Source organism: Melozone crissalis, unplaced genomic scaffold, assembly GCF_028551555.1.
Source record: "Melozone crissalis strain CALT ecotype California unplaced genomic scaffold, PUWL_Pcris_2 ptg000004l_1, whole genome shotgun sequence".
NCBI lineage: Eukaryota > Metazoa > Chordata > Aves > Passeriformes > Passerellidae > Melozone > Melozone crissalis.
Genome location: NW_026535782.1, coordinates 7,196,725 through 7,219,415, shown reverse-complemented (window position 1 = coordinate 7,219,415; position 22,691 = coordinate 7,196,725). Strand labels below are relative to the sequence as shown.

Sequence of the window (22,691 nt, the reverse complement as noted above, 5' to 3'; positions counted from 1 at the left end):
GACAAGTGATATTTTTTACTCATTTGACTATTACCCCGTGTATATGAGTGCATCTGTGTGCATAATCACAATGTAATTATCTATGTTTTACAGAAATATACTGACTTCTGTATTTTCTTTGTTTCTGTCTCTTGAGACTAATAAATAGAAATGTCTGCTTGATCATAAGGTTGTAATTTTACAATTCTGAAATTCCTACACTGAAATTGTTGCAAGTTTTGCCATAGCTAGGACCATTTCCTCCTAGTTTCTAATTCAGAGGAAAAGGAAAATCCTGCTTTAGCTAAATTAAAAGATGTGCTGGAATTGTTAAATTTATTTCTGATAACTTCAACTCTTTTTAAAAAGAACAGCATCTGCACTGGAACATCAGATCAGGATACATTCAGTAAAGGTCACTCATTAAAATTGTGAGCAGGTACCAAGAGGTGTCTGGAACAGGTTTTTTAAAGCAATACAAGTTTCTGCTGAGTGAATGCTCCCCAACTGGACTGGTGAATGAACTATGCTGTCAGCTATTAGTCAGTACTGCTCTTTGAGGTGATCAGGAAAAACTACAGGTTTCATTTTTTCACTGTTGCTGTGGCCTCAGACTTTTAAAGGAGCCTTTGTGAGGAAAGCACCCCAATTTGACTGAATTTAACTAAAGGTGGATGCATACTCTCATATACACCTTTGAAAAATCTCAGGTCAGTTTTTCACCTGGCAACAGCAACAGAAATCCTCCCTGTTCTTTCTCTGAGCAGGAAAAACTCCGCATGTCTGCCTCCATTGAGCTACTATGCCTACCTTTCTGGACTTCCCCTTTTATCCATATGCTCCTCCAAGTACTTAACATAAGGTATATGAATTCTGTGCTGTTTATGTTAATGTGATGGCAACAATCAGAAGATTCTTGCATATCATCTTACTTTGAAGTTTAGTCTGGAAACCACCACATCGCCGTTCGGAGTAATTATAGGAACATTTTCACAAATAATTCCTTGATCAACATCAATTACTTTCCCTAGGAAGAAAAAAACCCAAAAATTAGAGTTTGTGAAACCCTCCATTAAGCAATCACTTGTGACAGCTTCTGTGCACAACTGAGTATATTTTGAAGTAAGGACTGGTGTTTGAGACAGCTCTTTTATGTGCTCCAGGTTCCCCTATTGGAAAACCTGGATAATAAATCTTAGCTAGTCCAAAAGACACTGTCAACAGTAGCCAAGAATGTGCAATGAAACCCAAATTTGATCCTAAACACAATGCACATTAGGCATCATAAATATGTGATGCACTATAAAGAAGTGTTCATTCAAATTCTACTTGTATTTTCTGTATTCTGCTTTAAACAGCTGTTTAATATCAAGCAGTAAAAAAGTTCAAGGACAGCCTTAGCCACAGGCAAACCAGTTAACCTTCTTTGAGGATTTAATTAGGAATCACTACCAGCTCTGAAAGTTGGAGCACCTTTCAGTCTCCTCCAGCAACAAGAGCAAAGAAGAAAACATTCAATGGCTTGTTTCCATCTCTTTTTGATGCCACAGACACTGTAAACGTGTCTTGTAAGTATTTGCAGAAACTCATACAACATTTCAGTCAGGTAGACACACTTGGCATTTGGATTTCTGGCAAACTAAACATACCATCTCTACTGGACATTTGGATACTCTGTAATACAAGGACTTTGATATTAACTGCCCAGGAAAGAGTAAAAGAATGAAACTAACTTCTCAGACAGCTGTTAATGGTCTTAGCAACAGAACCCAAACAGCTGGATTTCTAGAAAAATATTGGCAATTACCTTAATAGACAAGATGCAAAGGAAAGACATTTCTTGTTGTATTAGAAAGCTGTTGATTTGTAACATAAACTAATCTGAACAAAGAAAAATGCAACAAAGACCAAGTTAGTTAGTTAATTATAAAAGGCTCTGCTAGCATTTTCTTCACTTAAGTTTAGTCTTATGTTCTTCCTTTAGAGGCTCTTTCTTCAATTGATTTCAACTTTGCCAAACCATAACAACCTGGGCAGAAATTTTTATGCCATGGTTTAGTCCAAGTGTTCTTTTTTCATAAAAGTATTTTACTTACAACAGCATGAGAGTTTATGGGGAAAAAAGTGTTTTTCTGTAAAAAGAAATTGCTTTGATACAGTGGAGACACTGTAATTAAAATAAATCTATGACAAAATATAGTCTGCTAGTAAGAATAAACTTAATTCTCATTTCCTAATCCTAATTTCACAGCATTTGATTGCAACTTTAACATACTTTTAAAGTATATTTATGTGTAATCAGAAACACAATTTGACAGTATTTGTACAAGATGTACAAAGTTCTGTTTAATTTTTAAAATTCTGAATTATTAAATACGCTATAAGGCAATATTATTATCTGTAACATATTATTATTATTTTCACACTTACTGACAACAGTAAATGCAAGGCACAAAACAGACACTGCTTAGTTACAAAGGCTTATACTGGATGATTGAAAAGGCAGTAAGTATTATGTGTTGAAAGAGCCATTGGGGAAGCAGAATATTAAGATTTTTCTCCTCTAACAATGCAGGCACACACAGGCATGTGAGCACGTGCACTTTTATCCACACACAATCCACTCTTCAGGGATTTCTGAAACATTGCAACCAAGAGAAAGAAAGAAAACCAGTATTACAATAGCACTTGTCATAAAAAATGTGGAGCCTGTGGCCTAGATTCATCTGGCCTAAATTCTTCTTAAATCCTTGTGCACAATGCTTGGTCTTGGCTAGCTGCCTCTGAGAGCTACAACTACACAAGAGCAAATGCTTGTCACCATGGCTTAGGAGGAATTCAGACTGGATGAGAAGTGACTGTAGGGGAATGAAATCTTGGGAAAAGGCTGCAGAGAAAAGAGGAGTGGGGTTTAGACACAGCAGACCTAAAGGGAACATGAAGAGCACACTTGCATATCTCACCTGTATTTGGTTTTGGTTTTAAACACAGTTATCTAAAAAGAGACCCCAGATTACATCATTGCTCCAGGAACTACAAACCTTTTCTCATGTACATGACAACACGTAACAGTTATAAAATGTGATTTATTTAAACATCAGCCAAGCACTACCAAGATCTATAAGATTAAGACATCAGCTATTTCCATACCTATCCACCATGCTGCATCACACTTGGTTATAATGAACCTTGTCAGAGGACCTTTGAGAAATATGAGCTGAAGGGCAGCACTGTTGAAATCGCTGCAAGAAGTTATTTCACAAAGAGCCCTTTGGGGCCTATAACTCTACTGAGGCTTAACTTTTCAAAAGCTAAAGGAAGAGAACAAGGCTTTTCAACACCACAGAGGGCAGCAGCAGAAATGCTATGTTGGGAAAATGAGGAACAACCCATTGCAAAAGCCTTTGAGTACCTCAGAGAGAGGCTGGATGCAAGAAGCAGAGAGAGGTGGCACAATAAGGAATGGAGGTACACAGAAAATGCTCCAGGGAGGGTGGAGACAGAAAGACAGTGGCACCAGAAGACAGAGGATGGGGTCAGGAGAGAAAAAGTATATATAATCAGATCATTTGGGAGGTGAGGAGAAGGGTAAAGTTATCATTTTCAGTTGAAGATTCCCACTAAATTACGAAAAAATGAGCACAGGCTGATCTTTAATCATGGAAAACATAGCATTTTTGGGAAAAACTACAGAATCAATCTGTCTTTTCTCCTCCTACCTCACACAAAATAATGTGATGGCTGAAGATGAAAATGTTAGTCTCAGCTTCCTGAAAAAAATGAATGGTCTGAGAAAAACAGGCACTGTCAGTGTAAGAATACTACCATCACCATCACATATAATAGTATAGCTGAAATGCCTTTTCATTGAAAGCTTTTACAGAAAACATTTGAGCCATTTGTGTATTAGAAAAGCACACCATAAGGACAGAGTTATAAGGAAGCAGGGGGTTAAAATGAAAAGCAACATGATCTCTGGGGCATTAAGGCTGAGAGGCTGATTAGCTACAGAAAAAAACCTCTGTTCACCTCCTGTCCCACTGCTCCATGCCTCCCCCACCACCCCTGGGAAACTCATACAAATATGAATTAATTACCTTTGATTTCTAAGGGCCCATCAATGTGTAACTCTGCCTTATCTTCACTCCTGCTGTTGTTTACAGACCCTTGAATAACAGCAGTTCTTTTGTAGATGCCTCTCTTCACCTCGTCAAAGACTGCAAACATGTTGTAGACACGGGCGGTGTAGCCTGCGAGCTCAGTGACCTGAGAAACAACAAACACCTCGTTTCAGTTTGCTTCACAAATTCTACAAATGAAATGTTTGGCCAAAGATCAGCATGAACAACAATGCTGATCATCACCCATTGATTTCCATTCCCTGAAATGCTGTGCTAACCCATATGCCACCTGCAGCTCCTACCCATCAGCAGACAGGACAGCTGAGCTAAGCCCATGTAAGCTATGATAACTCCAATAAATGAAGAGGCTGTAGGGACTGCTCATTTCTGTAGTCTTCAATGAACAGAGAACAGCTACTGACATATCTGAAAACAAAGAGGATGGTACACAAGAAAAAACCAAAATTTCTTCATTTTCCAGAAAAAATAGAAGTCCACAGAAGTGGGAAAAAATTGGCATCTATAATTACTAATGTTTACTTGCCTGTATTCCTGAAATCTCCTGTGGGAGAAGTGTGCTTTTATGTGCAAAAGAGACAGCATCAGGGCACCCTAACCTAAAATACAGTACAAACCAGAAATGAGTCTCCTGTCAACTGCATGCTAAATCTGAGACCTTAGAACAGAACTGGGCATTTTTAAGATGGTGACATCCCATAAAAGGGCTTTTTTTCTTCTTTTGTTTTTTTTGGTCCTTTGTCACAATTTTCACCTGGTGAAGACAGAAACACAATAGATCTCTGGACCTTGTAAATTCATATTTATGGGATATGTAAGAGCTCCCAAAGAACTGCCTCCATCTGCTGGTAGTAAAGAATTAAGCCAAAGCCTTTTGTTTTAAATGTATTTTTAGATGGTTTTAAAAGGATACATTTTTATGCAAAATGCAGAGAGGAAAAGAAAATTAAATCAAGATTATAAAATTCTTGGCCTGCTGTGATTAAATACGTACACCCCATGACTGAGTTCACCCACTATCATGTACGTAATTCCAAGATTATTTGAAATAACTGGAAATAGTTCCATAATTCTCCTGTAAGTTTCACTATTTGTGCCAGACTCAGAAATGAGTGCTACCTCTGGCCACATGGCCATCATTTCACCAGGATGATGGAGAGAATCCTGCACCTGATAAATGAAACTCCTACCAGCTGTGCCCCAGGAGAACCATAACATGTAGTAAGCTTCTATACCATGACTGTAGAAACTCAATTTGTTCAAACACTAAATACCACCACCTAAACTATTGACTGCAAAGAAAAGTTGAGCCCACCTCATTTGCACAGTGAATTACACTGACTTGAAGGAGGCGGCTTTGGTGGAGGAGGTGGGCAAAAACTGGAAATGCACTACCATTTGACATGGGTTCAAGTACACTGTGCTTTGGAAACTGCCTGAATCACAAAATGGGAATGACAATGTGGTTGAAGTACTCCAGTGTCTTTTGAAGAGAAGCATAAATGTAAAATTAAGATGGAAATTCACAGAACTGCTCTTTTGTCTCATGCTGTCTGGATTAGTATCTTACCACGTTATAGACAAAGTGAGTTTGTTCAGTTCTTCCTCTACTATTTTTGGGTACTTTTTTGCCAAAAAAATAAACTCATGCACATTACATAAATGACTCAAATGCTGAAAACAAAACACATATAACATCAGTGTATGATTATCTAGCAGTATCTTGATACCAGATATCAAGCAGGGAACAGCTAAAAGAGAATAGGATAAAAATCACAGCCCACTAGAAGGACTTCTGAGAACAGCACAGACACTGGCTTTGTCAAAGTCTGTATCTGAAGGTGCCAAACCACCCCTCCTCTGACAATTTACAAAGCTGTGGCTGTTATGGCTGGATTCCAAATAACAGAATCCAGTGTCTTTGATTAGCTGCCCAGCTAATGCATTCCTCCTCACACTGCACTGGGAAAAGGGGTTCCCACCAAAGGGATGAGCAAACACCAATTCAAACATGAAGAACAAACATGAAGAACAAAGAAGGAAATGTTGAGATTAATTTCTGACTCACTTTTCTTTGGCTTAACAACTGGCATTTAAAGAAATCCACAGGAGAGACAACAGATTAAAGCATAGCTCTACTGGAATTTGGGTAAAGACCTGAAACAACATCTCTGATCTTCTGGATTAACATTCTGTACTTCTAGAATACTTGTACTCCCAAAGTGAACTTTTTCCTGCTAAAATTTCTCTATTTTGAAAAATTACTTACAATTTAACAGGTTCACAAGATACTGAAAACAGCCTTACAGTTTAAGTGGCCCAGAAATAAGTATTCAATTCTCCTTGTTTTTCATACAGAAACAGTGAGGGGGAGATACCCCATCTCTGGAAACATTCAAGGTCAGGCTGCATGGGACTCTGAGCAATCCAATAATAGTCAAAGATGTTCCTGCTCAAGGCATGGGGGAGGTTGGACTAGAAGACCTTTAAAGATTCTTACAATTAAACTATTATATGCTTTTGTGACAGATCCAACAGAAGAATCCCAGTACACTGAAGACAGACAGCCCAAATTCTGTGCTCCAAACAGAAGAGAATTTGAACCTTTATCACTGACATTCCAGGAACATCTATTACTCTCTGATGACACCTGAACACAAGTATTAAAAATGACATCTACACATTGCACCATACAGGCAACTGTGCACTTTAGACTCTATGTCAGCTTAACCCTAAAGATTAAACTACCAGTTCAAATATCTCCATGGATTTAGTTGCAACAGAATTGGCCTTTAAAAACTGCACTACTTTTAAAAAATATTTTCTATTAAATTCAAATTGTTTTTCTTTTTCTCCTCTTCTGTTTCATGCATGCAGGATGTACAGTACCTCTTTGTATGAAGACATAATCCTTTCAATAGCATCTGCTCCAGAGATCAGCAAGTTTCGTGATGTAGTAAAAGCTTCTGTTCTTTCACTAACCATTGCCTGCTTCTGCCCATCTTCCAATTCTGAATGTAAAAAAAAAGTTTTGTTAAAATAGTCTGCTGATAATTATCTCTACAAACTAAATTATTATCGCAATGTGAGCTATTATAGAGCAGGCTTTTCCTTTTTTTAAGAAAAAATTAACTCTATGAAGAAAAGCTTTCAAAAAGAACTACTGAATGTAACTAGCATAGCTTGGTCAAAAAGAGTAAGTGGGAGCATACGGAATTCATCTTGTTAGGCAAAACTCCTGTTATTTTATCTATTTATCTACTTGGATCATTGTCCTTTTAATATATCATCCTACAACATAAATTTTTCAAAATATGAAAAAAGTGAAACCTAAGCAATTATCTGAAACAAATTTTGAACATAATTTTTTACATTTTTGTGATTATTAATTTTCAACCTTACTTATTTACTGACTTCATGTAGAAGGAACCATTCACATTTGTGTAAATCTGGCAACACTATTATATTTCTGTAAGAAAGCAATAAACTCTCTTGGTATCAAAGGCATGGTTTCAACAGGATAACTCTCCCTCACAATGAAGTTTCTCTCTTCATCTGACCCCAGAACAAAGTTGTGGGGCTTTATTTATGACACTGCATCCTGTTAACAAGAATATTCTTGCTCCAAAGAAAGGACTTGTCTCATAAGTATGTCAGCAGCATTAGGCAAGGAGAAAACAGCAGGATTATAGAAAATATGTGAAAAGTAAGTATATTTAACATATTTACATGCACCATTTTGCAACCATGGGCCCTATAGATTCAAGTTGCAAGGTTTGTTTCCTGAAGGAAACAAGATTTAAAAAGAAGTGCCTGACTATTCTGAGGCTAAATGTTGTTTCAGCGTTTATAATTGCAACTACAAATCACTGGTGTAGTAAACCAGTGGTGTAGCAAACCCCTTTTAAAAAATTTCCACAAAAAAGATTTACAATGAAAGATCCAAAGGGTTTTCTGCATCACATAACTACATATGCATTGCTATAAATTGCTTCAATTTTTTGCAGAATGGAATCTGGATTTTTTTTTTCCCAAAGTTTGCAAAGTTTTCTTAAGTTTGCTTTTTAAACTAAACTGATGCTAGGAATCATGCTAGGCGGGGTAACAGGTGGATCCACTGTGGCAACTCCTGTACTAGCAATTGCTACCCATGTTTCCACAGTGCTCATGATCAAGAAAATCTAGGAGGAATTCCTTGCAGGTGTAATGCAACCATAAATTTAATGGGCTAAGTCAAGCAATGCAAGAGTAGAGCAAACAGCATTTTCTTACTCTCACTTCCCTGAAAAATCAAACTCTAGAAATCTGGTGTCTGAGAATCTACAGGCAGTACCAAAACCAGATGTATCTTTCTGTTTTTACTAAGTTAAATCTAAATGTTATTCTGTTTTCATTTACACATCCATAAAGGATTCCTACATAACTAGATCACTGAAATACACTGCATTACAGTAAAATACACTGGAATAATTTAATATACAATTATTTAATTATATATTAATATATTATGAATTATATATTAAGTATTTATTATTAGCTAATTACTATTACAGTGAAATACACTGGAATAATTATCTAATATAATAATAATAATAATAATAATTAAAGTGTATTTCAGTTTTGAAATGAAATAATTATTTCACTGTATTTCACTGAAATAATTAATGAAAAACTTTTTAAAATTGCTACATCATAACTTTGCATATATATATGTGTGTGTGTATATTTATCCATATACACACACACAGAACATCTATGTTATTTTTCCTGGGTTTAATTATGATGTTTTCTCACTTCAGCTCTACATCAACACACTGTTGTTGTATGCCACTTGCTTAGACACAATGAGAGACATGCTTTTAAAAAATATATAGAACAGCTCTTGAAAAGAAGACATTACAAAATTCTTACTAATATGGCTCTCACTTCAAAAAGTTATTTCCACTCCAAGAAGAATACATTTAGTGAATAGGGAGAATTCAGTAAATTCATTAGTAAAAGAGGATTTGAAATTTGTTTACTTCTGACACAGCCAATTTTTGCTGATCTTGTTGGGATTATAGCACATGCAGCCTATGCTATATAGAACCACCACAATTAAACCATCTAGGAATCAGGTATGGTTTAACTGCAGTAATGCAGCATTCCTCCTTCTTGTAAATGCAATATTTACTGATGGCTGCTTCCAGCACCCAGGCCAGCTCATCTAGCAAGAGCTCATCTAGATCTAGATCTAGCCAGCTCATCTACAAGCCACTGCATCAGTCAGAATAGGGATATTTAAAAAATTGAAATTATACAGAATTTATGAGCATTTCACAGGCCCAAAAGACAAACTCTCCTATTATATAACCTACCAATATAATTTTTCTTGAACTTTTTGTCCAAAACACTTTTCATATGGCTGGCCTCCTGTGTTTGAAAGTGTCACATTTTAACAGACTGTCTCTGTTTCATACAGAAGCTAACAATTCCATTTTCCTTTTCCTTTATTTAATTGTCACACTTATTTTAGAAACAAAAATAAATGTTCACTGTGTCTAGAGAAATCAAAGTCTTGCTTCAAAAAATAGTTACTCTCCATAAACTGAGACACATTTGGAATGTGAATTGTTTAATACAAAAAGAATAAGAAATGTTATCAAAGAGAAATCTTGTCTTTGCCACCTAAATTCTTCACTGAAAAATATAACACGATTTTACAATTGCAGTCAGAAATATCACTGTCAAAGATACTGTTCTTCTTACTGTTCACAGATACTGTCACTGTTCTTTTTTCTTATGACTGAAGAATTATTGTTTTACTTTTTCTTTCTCTTCCCTGAAGAAGTGTACAAAATTTTTGACTTTACACCAGTAGTTTCAAGTCTCACCATGGTACCAGTTTTGTACATTTCCCTGACTCTTTTTATTTATCCTAACACAAAAAATCTACCTCCTTCAGATGTGAACAAACTTGTGTGTGATCTGCAAAAAGCACTGTTGTCCCAAGCAGGTCATGGTAATTTCAGGTGTGCTTGATTCTTTGAATACCTGCAATACCTCACACTGGTCTTGACAGTGCTGCCAGTATTATGTTTGTGAACCACCATTATGGTAAGCCCCAGGACTCAATAATAAACCCCATGTTTTAATAGTTTAGGATGCTGGTAGCAAAAATAATTCTGCTTTACAATGTGAGCCACTGCTGCATCTTTGTTCTCTCCCACATTTGAAATGTATTTAACAAAGGAACAAACATGAGTAACAGGAATGTTATTTAGTTTAGCATGAGTACAAGTCCTTTTTTATTCATGCTCTAATACCAAGGAGATATTTACAACATGTGGTTAAATGCTCCTTTTCTTGATAGTACTCACTCCCATCTTTTTCTGTTGTGCTGATAACCTTCACTGTGAGGTGAAATGCCTTTGTACAGCCTCTTCAGTTTGGAACAAGACATCCTGATATTTTTGAAGCTGTTCCCAGGATGCCAGCCAGGGTGCTGCTGTAGTGCCCTCCTAAGGCACGTGATGGGCAGCAGCTCAGGGAGCTGAGCACCCAGCCCTGCTCTGGCACAACTTTTCAGTGAGACAGCTAAACCACGTGGGCACTGCACAAAGCCACACCACAGCTCACACCAAGCTTGTCCACTTGGACAGTCCTGATTTGGAATGTAACTTCCATGAAAGAAACAGAATCACTGCACAGAAAAGAATTCACTCATTCCTAATTCAAAGCACACAATTTAGAACTGATCCTTCTGAAGACTTTGTAGGATTCACGTTCTAGGAATCCTATGAAATTCATAAATATATTAAGTTCTAGTTGTGCATGAGGAAGCCTGTTAAACTAAATAAACCAATACATTTCTTTTTGCTCTCTCTTGTTTTCTCTTTTTTTTGTTTTTAATAGTGTCTGCAGTAACAACACTATTTGAGTCTCATTTCACTTCCAGGAAAATTGTGATAGAATGTCAAAAATGATACCATCCTAGCCTGGAATCTGAATTTTACCTTCTCTTCTCTGCGGGAGTCAGGGAAAATGAACGGTTTCCAACAGGTCAACAATAAGAGAAAAATTACCTATAATTATCTGTAATTACACTATGGTTTAAGGAAGGAGAAGATAAGCACTCTATTAAAGTTCATAGTATCATTTTGCAAAGGGAGATACTGTAAAAATCAGCTTGCCATTCCAACAGTGACTAATGAAAAGGTAGACTGCAATAATCATTACAATCTCGGTGATAACAGGATTCTCTAAGTCCTGACTTAATATTATTTATCACACACTCCAATTAGGATCATTTGCTCAGCTGACTTGCTATGCTTGCAAGTTATACATAAGACACAGATGTTGTAAGAAAGTCTGTGAAAAATAAACCAATGTGAACAGCACTCAAGGGAACTACAGTCTTTTGAGGACATAACTTTAAAGAAACATTTAGAAATCAGATGTTAAAAGAGATGTTATTACCACCATCTGCAAATCCCGTTGCGGTGATGATGGGCACAGCGACCATGATCATACCACAGCTACTCCAGACATACTTCATCAGGAACTGCTCTATCATGATGTACCATAAACGTTTGGACAAAATGAGATTCATTTGATCTGTCAAATCCTTGTAGCTTTTTTGCAGTTGTTTCAATTCTACCTACGGTTAAAATAATAAAATAATTTATACCATGAAACAAAGATGGACATGTAGTACAAGATACGTTCTCATGTGTAGAAGAAATAATCAGTTCCCAGAGTTGTCACTTCTGAATCACAACTGCCATGTGGTACTTCACACTCACTGTGCTGCAGTCTCACAGCAAAAGTGCACAACTTTATGGAAGTCAGTGGACCTGGTTCTTATTTACACCATTGTCCCTCGACAGAACACTGGCAGGTTTTCAACTCTTTTAAATTTAAGATCTCTAATTCATACAGGAACACCATAGCAGTCACAACAGCTCATTCTAACAACCAAAATAAGATTGATTCAATGTCCTTTTAATAAAGTTGCAGCTGTAGAGTTTTACAGCAACTGAAAATTATGTTGGAAAGCATTTGGGAATCAATTATCTTCAGTGACTTAAAGTTGCCGAGTTGATTCCTGAAATGCTGCTTGTTTCTGCAAGCAGTCTGGGGAAAGAGAGAATTATCCCAGGAGGTTTAACAAGTCAAAGACAGTTGCAAGTCAATATGTATTCAGTTCAAGCCCGTATATGTGGGGATTGAGAAAATGTATAATTTAGCTGCACTTAAAACACTATTACAGGCAGCTTTTGAGAACGGTTGTGTCTACAAAAATAAACCATTAATGTTATATAATCATTGCTTGAACTGAAAGAGTAATACTGCAGGCTGGTTTCCTTTCATTTTCACTTGCCTGAAACAACTTTTTTCCCCAATTGTGTTTGAAAGGCATTACAGCCAAAATTTACTTCTAAAAAAATATGAAGAGTCCCTTAATAAGGTGGCTTTAAAACAAGCTACTAGTTTATGTAACTGTGATTGCAGAAGTACTGTACTTATGCTATTTTAAGACTGGTGACTACATCTTTGCTTGGCTATGTGAAAGAGTGTCAAAGGTTGTAGTGCGCTCTCAGAGTTTCTCCCTAGACTTTCTGGTGTGCCATGGTTGCTATTTCTGTGAATTAAATATGGTGGTTCACCCATGGCTGGAAAAAAGAAGTCTGGAAAAGTTAATCAGAATGGACTGGGTGGGGAAAACACAGCAGTGTAGATTAGTTTTCTAGATAAGCATAAGATCCATCTGCAAAACCAGAATGCTGTCAGAGTTCAAGGGAACTGTGATCTGCTCTCCCTAGACACTGCTTGTGTGACGGTATTTCCTAAGAAATGGGAAGTGCCAAGCTGTAAACAAGTTTAAATGTCAGAAGGACCCAAAATGCTCAAGAAGTACTTGAGTACTTCTTGAGTACTCAGGAAGGGCATCAGGGGAAGCATGGGTCCACTCCAGCACTGCAGGAGCTACCCCAGTGCTTCCAATTTCTCTCCTCCTTACCTTGTGCCCTCGGTAAAAGGCAATCTCTTCCACGTTGGCGATGATGCGTGAATGTATGAAGCGCAGGTAGCCCTTCTTGTGAGCCTCCTCAGCCACCAGTTTGCCGAACTTGGGCGAGCAGGCTTTGAGCACTCGGGCCGTGGCGTAGACGACGAGACCAGCCAGGACTGTGGGCCCGATGGGGTTGGCCCCCCGGGACCGAGCAGTACGGATGAGGGTGTAGGAAGTGAGCACGACATCCAGGATGGGCTTGGTGAGGTTGGAGTAGAGATGCGCCACGGACTGTGAGAACATCATAATGTCCTCGGTGAGGGACTGGTCGGGGTTGGCCAGCCGCCCGTCCATGCTGATCACTTTGTAGTAGGTTTGGTTGGCAAAGTAGGTCTCGTAGGCGTGATCCACCAGGCGGGTGCGGAAGGCGAGGGCCAGCTTGCACTCCAGGTACCGGATGGTGCTGTTCACGAAAGTTGCTGGGATTGCGATCATCAGCCACTTGATTAACTTGAAGATAAAGCTCCTGGGCTTTTTCTCCACAATGCTCTTCACAATTTTTCCATCGAGGGCGGCCACATAGATGGAGAGGAAAGTCCTGGATACCAGAGCAAACGAGTGGAGACAGAGCAAGCCCAGCTCAGCACTCACCAGCTTGGGGAAGAACAGTTTGCGGAGTTCCAGCAGCTGCTTGAAGAATTCCGCGTCCACGGCCGGAGCGGCTCTGCCCCGGCTGCCGGCGCGGTGCGGGACCGCCCGGCCCGTCTCATCGTGCGCGCCGCCTCTGCCGCTCGCCCGCCTCACACGCCCGCGGATGATGGGGTACAGGATTTTGAGCCCGTACGCCGCGGCCAGCAGGCACGCAGCCTTCTTCGCGGCGCCCGCCCTGCTCCACTGCACCCGCCGGGCTGCCGCATGCAGCATGTGGGCCATCCTGCCCGCCTCGGCACCGCTACGTGCCGCTCCTAGCGCGGCTGGCTCATGCTCGCTGGGAAGGCCGGTCCCGCCGGGTCTTCATCGGGGCGCTGGGCCCGGCCCGCCGCCGTGACAGATGCCGAGTGAGCGCTGCTTCCCAGGGGTGATGGTGCCTTCAAAGCGCGGCGCGTTGCACAACGCAGCCCCGCGCGGCGCAGCCCGCCCCGCCGACCACCATTGGCTGCGCCGCGCGGGGCGGCACCGGCACCGGCAGCGGCCCGGCCGCTCAGCGCCGCCGCCCCGGCCACAACCGCTATCGCTGGGGGCGCGGCCTCAGCGGCGGCGGCAACAGCACCGGTCCCTCGGCGCTCGGCTCCGGGTTCACTGCGGGTCCCCCGGCGCTCGGCTCCGGCCGCACCGTTGATTCCCCGACGCTCGGCTGGTCCGCGGAGCTCGGCCCTGCAGCGCGCCGGCTCGCCCCAGGCTGCGGCCGGCCCTTTCCTTCCGCCTGCCCCGCGGAGCAGGCTCCGCCTCCGGCCACGGCCTCGCCAGCGGCGCGGGGGGAGCGGGACGGGGGGCGGCAGCGCCGGGGAGAGCCCGGGTCCCGTGGCAGCCCCGGCAGGATGGGCAGCGCGTCAGCCCCGGCACTCCCGAGCCTCCCCGGGACGCGGGGGCTGTAACGCCGGCCCGGAGTGCCGTGGCAGAGGGCGGCGCAGCCGGGCCGGTGGCCTCGGGCAGCCCCGGGTCGGAAATCGGCCGGGCGGCCGCGGGAGGGAGCCGGGCAGCGCGGAGTCTCCGGGGCAGCGCCTGCACACTGCGCGTAATTGATTTCCTGTCCTCTCGCCGAAAGGAAACCGGCATTGTGCACTGGCGGCGTTATTAGCCCAAAATAACCCCGACCCAGTCGCACGGCCCCTGCGGTAAAACCCGGCCAATTTCACACAAAGAAAATCACAGTAAAGGCAGTTGTCTTGCTGCTTTATTTTTCTGTTTTCCTTATTACTTATTTCTACTGCTTCACTTGTTTGGAAAAGGTACTGAAATTGCAGGGCGAGTTTCAGAGTACTTACTTAATCTGGTACTTTTACACTTTGAAACTATAGTACTAAGGTAACTGCATGAGATAGTATATGATAAAACATTAATTTAGAGTGTGTATATAAAAGTATGTTTTTAAAACGTGATACTAGGGGTATATGGCAGTGGCGAAGAGCCTGTTTTTTCCCTAAAAATGGAGAGTGAGGCTACCTGCCTCACAGTAACTCAGCAAATACTGTGTTAAATAATTCACATTACTGTTATAAAACAACCCCCCATTGAACAGAGTGCAGTGATGATGTTTAGATAGCAACACAAACTTCAGGCTGAACGAATGATAAAATTAATTTGAGAGCAAGTGAGGTTTGCTTTTAAAAATCAGACACCACTTATCAAAACATCCAGGTGCCTTCTAAGAAGTCCAGTAAGCCAAGACCAGCAGGACAAGAAGGAAGCAAGGAAGATCTAATTCTCATTTCTTCCTAAGAGGTTGCAAAAATTCAGCCCACATTAGTCTGGACATTTAGGTAGAGAGGCTATGGGGTAATCTTTAAGTGTATTCTATGTTTGCCAGGGAGCTTGGTCCAGAGATCTGGACACAGGCCCTTGTAGCTTTTTTTTTTCCTACATGCTTACATTCCTACAACTCAACATAAAGCTAGGAAGATGTCAAAATCTGACCTAGTGCAGTACAGAAGACATTCAGTTAGTAGGTAAGCTTGATTTCACTGCAGATTATTTCGTCAGTAAAATAGATTTTTTTTTCAGTGGACAAAGATACAAGATACACTGGCTAAGTACTTGTTTTGGCTTCTTATTTTTCAAATCATGCTCTCCACTGGATACTTCCCTTACTGTCTTGTGTGTAGCACAGCATACTCTTAGATTTTGCCAAACCACAGCTATTTGCAATATTCCATTACTCTAGCATTTTCTTACCAAGGGGAAAGTTCACAGATCTCTTTCGGTTCTGTGTATCTGCTGACCTTTTACTTCACAGGATCCTGGATGACTGAAACTTCTGGTGATTTGGTGGTTAGTGCAGACGTACACCCCACATTCAGATCTGTGGGAACATTTAAGTGAAGCAAATCTAACCACACAGCGTTTCAGTCAATAAAAGGAATGTATTTCCTTCTTTTGAAAGGATGAAGAAAAGACTGAACTGTTGTTTTAAATACCCCCTTTCTTCTGTTCTTGCTGTCTCGAGAGTTTTGCTCTGCCACAATCCTGCTCAGTAATCCATGCACAAACTCCTCTTTGTGGAGCATGGCCTTAGGTGTTAGATTTTTTTTTTCTTTTTACTGCTGAAGGCAGGAATTTTACTACATTTAGTCATAATAACACTTCCCAATAGTACTGGAAAAATAACTGCCAAAACTGCAGTAATATTGGTGCAGTGTTCTGTGCTCTGTAATCCCCACATTTTCTACTCATTTTATTATAAACTTCTGGAGATATGTGTAATCAAGTAAGTTTGAGTAACTGAAGCTGTGGAATTGAAGGGATGTTGATATTAGATCTAGATTATTTAGGGGATTATCCTTTCTTAAGGAGAAACTCATTTTTTAGTGTCAAGTGATTGTTTTTTTAACATAAGGTTAGTTTTCATCAAATGCATTAAAATAAGTTGTGTGCATTTTTTAAATATAGGAACCAATAACTGAGGAGGAAGAATATCTGTCAGCAATGAGTATCAGGGTGAGTAAAGTCCATGAATGTTTGTATATGCAGGAACTAGAGTGTAATCATGACAGCTGATGGCTCTTTTTTATCTTCTGTTTTGTGCCCACACCAGCACTTCATCCTTGCATAACTCTGTGGTTGTGATGAAGGTAGTGGGATTGGAACATGCAGGCTGTTATGCAAGAGATAATCATAATCAATCATTACTCAATGATCATTTTTTCTACCATTTGATTTAGTGTTTGAAAAAATGATGTGCAATTTTTTAAGCAAAAGGCCATTTATCTGATGTCTTGTATGATCCTAACAGAGGGTACAATAGCTGTAACATCAGTCTGCAGTAAACTGACCTTTCCCTGCTGCTTATGGAATTATCCACTATGCCATAAGGACATACAAAATTTGAAAAAAAAAAGTAGAAATAGAAAAATAGAGAGAAAAATAGAATATAATAATAGATATAAATTCTGTGTGAAAAATATATAAATTCTGTGAAAAAAATATATAAATTCTGTGTTTTGAATCATTGCTATTTAGGACCTTTAAGATGTAGATGCGTGTAGTCATGCATTCAGTACATAGGAATTTCTGTGTGGACCAGTGTATGTGAAACATGTAATATGAATCCACACAGTGCTTATTTTCAATTACTAGTAGTGAACTGTAAGTATTGTCCAAAAATATGATGTACTGCTATATGGTAAGCTTGGAACATCCTAGCTTAAGTTTTTCTTTAAATTTGAGCTGTAGGTTTGCATAGTGGTGTGGGAATAGTAGGGTTTCACTTGAGCCATATTCAACAAGAAGTCATTATTCAGGTAAATACCTTTCTTTGAAGTACTATCAAATTTTTTATTTACTTTAATGTCCTCACTTACATAAGTACAGAAATGCACCCATAGAATTAGTTTGCAACGTCAGGGCACACCAATGGCAAATTTGACGTTTTTATCAGAAAAGGATGATAAGATACCCTGACCTTTGATTTCAAATTTGTGTCAGCAGAAATTATCTGTTTATTTAGTCTGATTTAGAGAAGCTATTGGCTATATTCATATACCTCAGTAGAATATCCAGACACTGTAAATCCTTTAGGTGTAAATCCTTAGATCTAAGACAAGCAAGAGCTTCAGTTTTAATGGCACAGATGTGGAGGCTTGTTGAAGAAGTGTCAGTGTGGTGAGACTGGCCTGATCCTGCCAAGCTGTAGATTCCAACTCTTTTGGTTCTAATGAGGCTGTAGGGGTACCCAGACTAGGCAGAGCGGTGTTATCACAAGAGAAGAGAGAGGAATCAGGAAGATGCTGTTCTGCTGCTTGGCTCCTGAGTGTGAGCATCACAGACATGCTGTAAATGGGGTGCATTCCTGCACCAGAAGTCCTTTTTCCCTTACTCTGTCTTTAGGGAGGTACACACTTGCTGCTGTAAATTTGAAGCTTGCACGACTTGTAGGTTGTAATAATTTACCCATAAGAGATTGGGGTAATCTCTCTGACAGGACAGTCAATAGCAGACTGATCAACAGTTCTGACTTCTGAGAACAGTGGTATTCTAGAGTGAATACCACTCTAGAAACAAATATAAACAAGCTCTTCTCCCTTTACAGAGGGAGAGGGAAATAAGCAAGGGTAGAGGTCAATGTCAGCTGCTCCAGGCATGGTAAACTGTCAAGTGATACTCTCAGACAAGGAATTTCACTTCTAATATTCAGGCTTTAATACCTAAGCCTTTAATATCTAGATTTCTCTTTCTTGTTAAACTTATTCCATACAGATAATTCAGCTGAACCAGGATGTGTCTCTTATGCCTTCAGAGGTCTCAAATACATTACGTATGTTTTTCAGGTTTTGCTTTAAATCTTAAAGATTTCTATTCTCAGATCATCTGAAGAAAATTCTAATGCTATCTTATTAAACCTTTTCTCAAGTGCATTGTAAATCCTTTAAACAAGCTACATGCCAAGTGCAAGAGTACAGGCATAAAAACACATAGGTGGTCTCAGTGAACAGTGGTGATGCTGACACTGCCCACAGCAGGTCAGTGTTCTACTCTGTAAAAGTGAACGCAGGAATAAATTCAGAAAACCATTCTTTTACTCCTGCACCCCAAACACGGTATCTGCTGCCATCCTTTTGTCATGCCTCAAGAGTTTATTTGAGGGTTTGTAGCTGGTATGACAACAAAAAGATCATCTACTGCAGTTTACTTATTAACTCTTATTTGGGAGACTTCTAAATATTAAAAATAATCAAACAGGCCAGTGCTTCACCCAGCACAGTATTCTCTCTGTAGCAATCACTCTAAGCACATACCCAAGAGAGAAAAAAATTGCTATTTAATGTGATGCTGCAGCTTCATACTCACCCAACCTCTAGCCATTTTAAGCTGGGAGAATTTTCTGAGACTGGGAGGTTTTGCTATTAAACATTCCTTACAATTACTCTTAAAATTACTTGTTCAGTCTCTCTTGAAATGTTGTAAACATTTACAGAAATAGAAACATCTGACAAGCCATTCCTCAAATTTACCATTTCATATGTGAAGAAGCACTCCTTTCTGCTTAATTTGACCCTGGCTCCCACAAGCTCCACTTTATGTCCACCTTTGTATGATCTGGAGGATCAACACAGCTTACTCTTGCTCACTCTCTTCACCTCTCCCCTCACCTTTCCCATACTACTCAGAAGTTTGTCAGCCTCTGTTCCATATCAGTTCTCAGTGTTTGAGTGCATGAAAACAAGAAATAAATAGTCTCTTCCCCCCCCACTTTGCATTATATTCAATGGCAGGACCTTCCCTATTATTTAACAACTTCTTTATTTTCTTAAAACCTTCATTAACAGATGTTGTCAACAGCCGTAATTAAATCCATCAAGACAGCAGCAATCACTTCTTTTCTACATGTGTTCTACAGAAACTTCCATCAATAGATGGAAAAAAAGCTCCACTGGCTTTCCACATGCTGGCCTATATTAGAATTTCTGCTAATTTTTTTGTGCAGAAGTAAGCTTTCCAGATTGACATAAAATTCTTATTTTTTAAATTGTGTCACATTTGCTAGCCTCTGGTCTCCAAGATGACTCCAAATTCAAGTGGTCCTTCCCACAATGCTGCATTACAGAATTCTTCATTGAATACCATTTAGTCCTGGTGCTTTGCTGGTCTTCATTCTGTCTTGATAAGATCATGACCTTGTCTGCTGTTAATTTCACTTTGGACAGATCCTCACTGTTCCTGTTTCCCCAGGAAAGATTCCTGCATAAAATTCTACGCCATTTCCCCATCAATGAATACTGATGAAAAAACCTAACATTTCTTTTCTGTAACATCTGAGTCTCTTCTGAGCACTCGTGCTGTTCCTTGGCCATTGATTATCCCTTTAGGCTTTCTAGAAAGATTTTGCTCCTAGTTGATGTGAAGAAAAATATTTAGTAGCTTGGTTACTTTGCCTAGTTGTTTCCCATTTTTTCTGGCCTGTTGCAATTGTATTTGTATTGTTCTCTGAGTTTGTGTTCCCCTCTGTTATCTTCTTTTTGCTATGGTTCAGGCTGTCTCTAAGTCAAGTCTGGGATCCTGCAGCTTTTTCCTAACCCCTTGTAAGGATTTAATTGTCTTGGCTCCATCTCCTAATTTGCCTTTGACACTCCCTAATTGGAGTTTGGCACATCTACAGAGGATTCTTTGGTCCTTGTTAATATCTATAGAAATACTGTTTTTGTAAAGTGAGGTTTATCAGTACGAGACTCTGTAATAGACGTCGTGCACTGTTCTCCATCAAGCCAAGGATGGCACTTTGTCTTGAGAGTTCATTCTGTAAAAAATTATTCTTTCCAAATAATACCACCTAAGAATGGCACCTGTTTCATATTGCAATGTGTCAACCTACTGTTGTCAGTGCTACTGTCCTGGCTGGCAGTTTTCCACGTGGATCCAATCCCATGTTCTTCCCAGCTGGGCACTGAATTTTGATCTAGATAGATTAGGTGGCCATTTTGCTGTGTTTGGAAACTTATTAGCCCCTCTACAATCTTCTATCTCTCCACCCTTTAAAGGTGAATAGGGGAAGGACTTTCCATTAAATTAATTGAAAGAGAAATCTATCTTTCAAGAGGTACTTTTAAAAGGGGAAACTTTGTTTTTAAATAAAGCTTTGTCTTGTGTTTTGAACTTCCTCAGACTCTGTCATGATTTTGCAATATCACAGCCATCTTTTAAAAAGTAGTCTTTAGGGCAAAACCATCAACCAGGTTACTATAAACCACCACAAGGTCAGTGTTGCTTTATTTCTCCATAAGCTGGTCTCTCAAGGAGGAGAACGGCATCGAGTACGGAAGAAGGCCATGGAAGGCCTGGAAGAAGGCCATGCAACTCTGTAAACAAAGTTTAAGCACAGCATTTGCCAAAGAAAATCTTCCACTTGGAACAGAGTCAGGCTCTTTTAAGTCATGCATTCCTAGCAGTAGATAATTAGGTCACTATTTAGGAATCTGAATAAGTGTATCCTGGTATTTAAAAGTGCCAGAAATTCTCACCCTGGATAGAAATGGGAAAGGATTTTAGTTCATCTACATCTTTTATGCAGTTTTCTACAGATGGATTTAGTTACCTAATGCTGGATATCAAGATCAAACAAAAAATAAAAGTTAAAGTATGTTAAATTAACATTAAAAAAATGAGTAATGTTGTAAAATATTTAAATGTAACTGTGAAAGTCACCAGTTTGGGTTTATTTTGGATTTTTTACTTAACATTCATCTCTTTAATAATTCCTTGCTTTATAATGAGCATTAGAGTAGGACACTTGCTGGAAAGGGGAAGGTTCATTAAGAAACATGAGAACTATTTGCAGTTAGTTCTGAGAAATTTCTTGGAAGTGCATCTTGTCTCTGTTTCTCTGTCGCTGCCTCTGGTGGGTATGATTTTACATAAGCACTGTCTGTTCACTCAAGGGAATGTGTTTAGGGAAAGAAGCCTTCAAACCCTCAGGGTACAATAATGCTGCAGACAGAGTTGGCACACACTTTGAATTCACAGTTTCATTGTCTAAATTGGCTGCTTCCTCTCTGGGTGTGTTGGGACATAGAGTAGGGGCCTCACTTAAATGCTTGAGTCGCCCATCAGAAGACCTCCTTCTCTCTTATTTGATTATTTAGGAGTTCTGTAAGGACCTACTCAAAGGTGGGTGCCAAAAGTTGCACAGTCAGCATTTCAACACCAGCTTCCCTGGAGAAATGTTTTCTTAGACTGCTTTGGGCTGCTTTGATATGTCTCTTATATCTAGAACTGATCTGGTAATGAAGAAGCATGTCAGATAGGAAAATTCAGGGCTGAAGGTTGGAAAGCTGTTGTGAAGAAGATCCTGTATAATACTTTCTTAACAAAGGAACATGAGATATAGTTATTCTGAAGAGGAGCTATAAAAGTTAGAAAAAAGGGAAATCTTTAAATTTCAGTCTTTGACAAATAGAGGAAGCCTCTTTGTTCTGTTCTTATTTCACTTCCCAGACAATCACCTAAGCTCTATGAAACTCACTCTCATGACCTTTCAAAAATTAATAATTATATCATACAACTGTTTGAAATTATGCCATAATTCAGAAATTCAAATGAATTATTGCAAACTTAAAATGTTGACTGTCAAGGCAAAAATATGCAAACATTGGAAATATAATCATATTCATCTCAGGTATTATTTCATTTTTTACTTTGCCCTCCTCAAAAAAGAACTGATGTTTTATTTTATGATTGTTTGAAAGGTCATTAGCTTTATTTGCAAGAAATAATTTGAGGAGAAGATTTATTATGTTGAAAAATAAATAATTGAAACAACCATGTAACTTCTCCTGGATAACTACCAGATAAAATAAGTAAAAAATAAAGAAAATCCCACTTTTTTCCTTTAAATCTAGACAATGCTGTGAAAAAGTAAGGGTGATATAGAA

General features: G+C 39.5%; 1 protein-coding gene across 2 annotated transcripts in view; it reads right to left on the bottom strand.

Annotated features, from left to right (window-relative positions):
- Positions 1 to 14,249, bottom strand: part of ABCD2 (ATP binding cassette subfamily D member 2) — a 41,190-nt gene extending 26,941 nt beyond the window's left edge. Inside the window, exons 1-5 of one of the 2 annotated variants that reach the window (XM_054276111.1) lie at positions 13,120 to 14,249; positions 11,580 to 11,757; positions 7,008 to 7,129; positions 4,077 to 4,245; positions 912 to 1,006 (exon numbers count right to left, since the gene is read on the bottom strand). In XM_054276111.1, coding sequence (XP_054132086.1) covers positions 912 to 1,006; positions 4,077 to 4,245; positions 7,008 to 7,129; positions 11,580 to 11,757; positions 13,120 to 14,043 — 1,488 coding nt within the window. In that variant the 5' untranslated portion in view covers positions 14,044 to 14,249. Of the gene's footprint in view, positions 1 to 911; positions 1,007 to 4,076; positions 4,246 to 7,007; positions 7,130 to 11,576; positions 11,758 to 13,119 lie in introns of both variants that reach the window. The other variant, XM_054276103.1, reaches the window with a different exon arrangement.
- Positions 14,250 to 22,691: the final 8,442 nt, after the last annotated feature.